The 2358-nt window shown below is 38.3% G+C and overlaps 1 protein-coding gene across 1 annotated transcript; it reads left to right on the top strand.

The window, feature by feature from the left end:
* The first annotated feature begins 593 nt into the window (after positions 1-593).
* On the top strand, positions 594-1610 carry LOC110036614 (protein PHLOEM PROTEIN 2-LIKE A9-like). Its single transcript, XM_020741095.1, has 3 exons — positions 594-701; positions 786-874; positions 968-1610. The coding sequence occupies exons 1-3, from the start codon at positions 651-653 to the stop codon at positions 1344-1346; spliced, it is 519 nt and encodes a 172-aa protein (XP_020596754.1). The 5' UTR covers positions 594-650; the 3' UTR covers positions 1347-1610.
* The last annotated feature ends 748 nt before the right edge of the window (positions 1611-2358 follow it).

Below are 2358 nucleotides of genomic sequence, written 5' to 3'. Positions count from 1 at the left end.
CTTGAGCTCGTTAGATTCATCTTGTCAATACACTCGATTCGACTATGCACTCGGATGTCAGAATTGAGCAATCTTGGGCTCGTTAGATTCATCTTGTCAAGACGCTCGATTCGACTATGTACTCGCTAGATTCGACAACTGTTTGACCTTTCAAATGTCTTCGGAAATCCTCTAAGAGTGGTTTAATGATTTGATTCAGGCTTGATCTGACTCGAATTGGACTAGTTCTTATATCATTGGTTCGGATTGGACTAACTTTGATGTCATTTGGTTCTTCTCATCGACCCGGTCAGTTTGACTATAAGTTTGCTAAAATCGGAGTTCTGATTATCAAGATTTGAACATTTCTTACTCAAAATATTACATCGAGATGGTAACATAATGAAATTTTGTTGATGTCTGCTTATCAAAATTTGAATATTTCTTGCTCAAAATATTACATCGAGATAGGTAACATAATGAAATTTTGTTGATGCGAGCTCTGTCTCAAATATTTCTCAAATCGAAATATAAAATTTTCCAAAAGATCCTCAATTGTTTCCCTTATTACAAATCTAGCCCTCCATGCTCTATAAATTAAAAGAAACCAACGCACACTCTCCCCAATCCTCCATTCATCCCTCCGGCCAACACACCAACGACCATTCGCCATGAGTCACAGCAAAGGAGAAATATCCGAAGAACTAGTGATATATGACCAGGTACTGCTTCCCAATGAAAAAAATTCCCTCCATAAAATCATTACAAGCGTCATCAATCTCATATGTTCAAATTCCCTCATGCAGGAGAAGGGTACCCTAACCCTAAAACCCCGAGCTCTCGACATCACCTGGGGCGCCGATCCCACATACTGGAAATTCTCTTCTACCGATCCGTATATCTCATTAATGAATCCTTCACCCCTCTCAATATTATTATATACATATCCCCTAAAGTTTACATGTTGAATCTTCCTTCAATCACGCAGCACCAGTCCCGCAGAGCTGCTCCAGGTCTGCTGGCTGGAGGTGAAAGGCAAGGCTAAACTGAGCTACTTCGTTCCGGAGAAGAGGTATGCCGTCAAGTTCAAGGTGGAGCTGAAGCCGGACAATTTCGGGTGGGCAAAACAGCCGGTCTATCTGATGGCCAAGATTGACCGGAGCCAGCGTTCGTGGAAGAAGGCCGATCTAAGCATTAATCCCCCCGGAACAAAATTTGATGTTCCGATGAATGGGCTTCTGACTTTCAGAGTTCCCAAGGATGCGGATGGGAAGGTGGTTGAGTTTGGCATGTATGAGATCTGGAGGGGGAGGTGGAAGGGAGGTTTGGTTATTCATGAGGTGGTGATTCAGCCGGTTTCTAGCTAGCTGGTGGATCTGTTTTAGTGCTGCGGCACAGACTATCAGTTAGGCTTCCATGCTTGTGAGTGTGAGATTTTAGTAAATTAAAGTGGTGAAACATATGGTTTGTTGGAGTGATTTGGTGTTGTCATGAGTTGATGATTGTTTATGATAAATAATAGATTGATTGGAATAAATTGTAGATGGGAGTTTTTATTCTGCCTCACTCTTGTATTGATTTGTGAGCCGATTCGTACGCGGGTCTATGACTCGACGGATCAGTTTGCATGTCCGTGTGTACGAGTTCGAGTCATGAATTGATCTTGATTTTAGTTAACTAATTATTGAAATTAATTTTGAGTTCTTGTTTTAAGTTTAAATCTATGAGTTTAAGCTGACTCGTGAATGAGCTTATTTATTATGAAAGTGAGAATAATTATGATTTTTGAAGTTTAAATCATTTAATGTAATAAAATGAGTTAATTAATTTGTTGCGAACATGAAAACCGGTTCACTGCTCAAATTGACATTTTTTAATGTTTGACAGCAAATTAAATTTGATACTTGAAATTAATTGCTAAATTAATTGTTCTTAATTTTTTTAATGATTTGTTGCAGAAGAAAAAAATAATAATTAAGGGGTTTCATTAATTATTTGATTAATTCTTTAATGTGTTAATGACATGATGTAATTAATAAATAGTCATGCTAGTTTCCCTTGGTATTCCTCTTCGACATTGGTAGCTTTTCAGGTTCTTCTTATGATGTGATTCAGTTTGAAGTTCTCGAGTAGAGAAAGAAAGAAGGAGAGGAGGAGAGGAGAGAGAAAGATGTACAGAGAAATAATGTTTTCTAGTAATCGTTGAGGTGATCGACAGACGTAATTTTTCAAGCTAATAAAATCCTCTGCAGCTCCAGGACGCAGACAATTTGTCGAACCACGTAAATTTGCATGTTTCCGCCGTGATTTTCTGTTTTGTGAATTTATTAATCCGATTTTTCACTTTATTGCCGTCGTTTTTTCACAACAACTATGAAA

This window comes from Phalaenopsis equestris, unplaced genomic scaffold, assembly GCF_001263595.1.
Source record: "Phalaenopsis equestris unplaced genomic scaffold, ASM126359v1 Scaffold209315, whole genome shotgun sequence".
NCBI lineage: Eukaryota > Viridiplantae > Streptophyta > Magnoliopsida > Asparagales > Orchidaceae > Phalaenopsis > Phalaenopsis equestris.
This window is presented reverse-complemented; position numbering and strand designations above follow the sequence as displayed.

What these genes read in the sequence shown, in the direction of transcription:
- LOC110036614 (XM_020741095.1), top strand. Translation starts at nt 651, where the DNA reads ATGAGTCACAGCAAAGGAGAAATATCCGAAGAACTAGTGATATATGAC. An exon ending in AACTAGTGATATATGACCAG is followed by an intron (nt 702 to 785) that starts GTACTGCTTCCC and finishes TCCCTCATGCAG; the next exon opens with GAGAAGGGTACCCTAACCCT. An exon ending in AAATTCTCTTCTACCGATCC is followed by an intron (nt 875 to 967) that starts GTATATCTCATT and finishes TCAATCACGCAG; the next exon opens with CACCAGTCCCGCAGAGCTGC.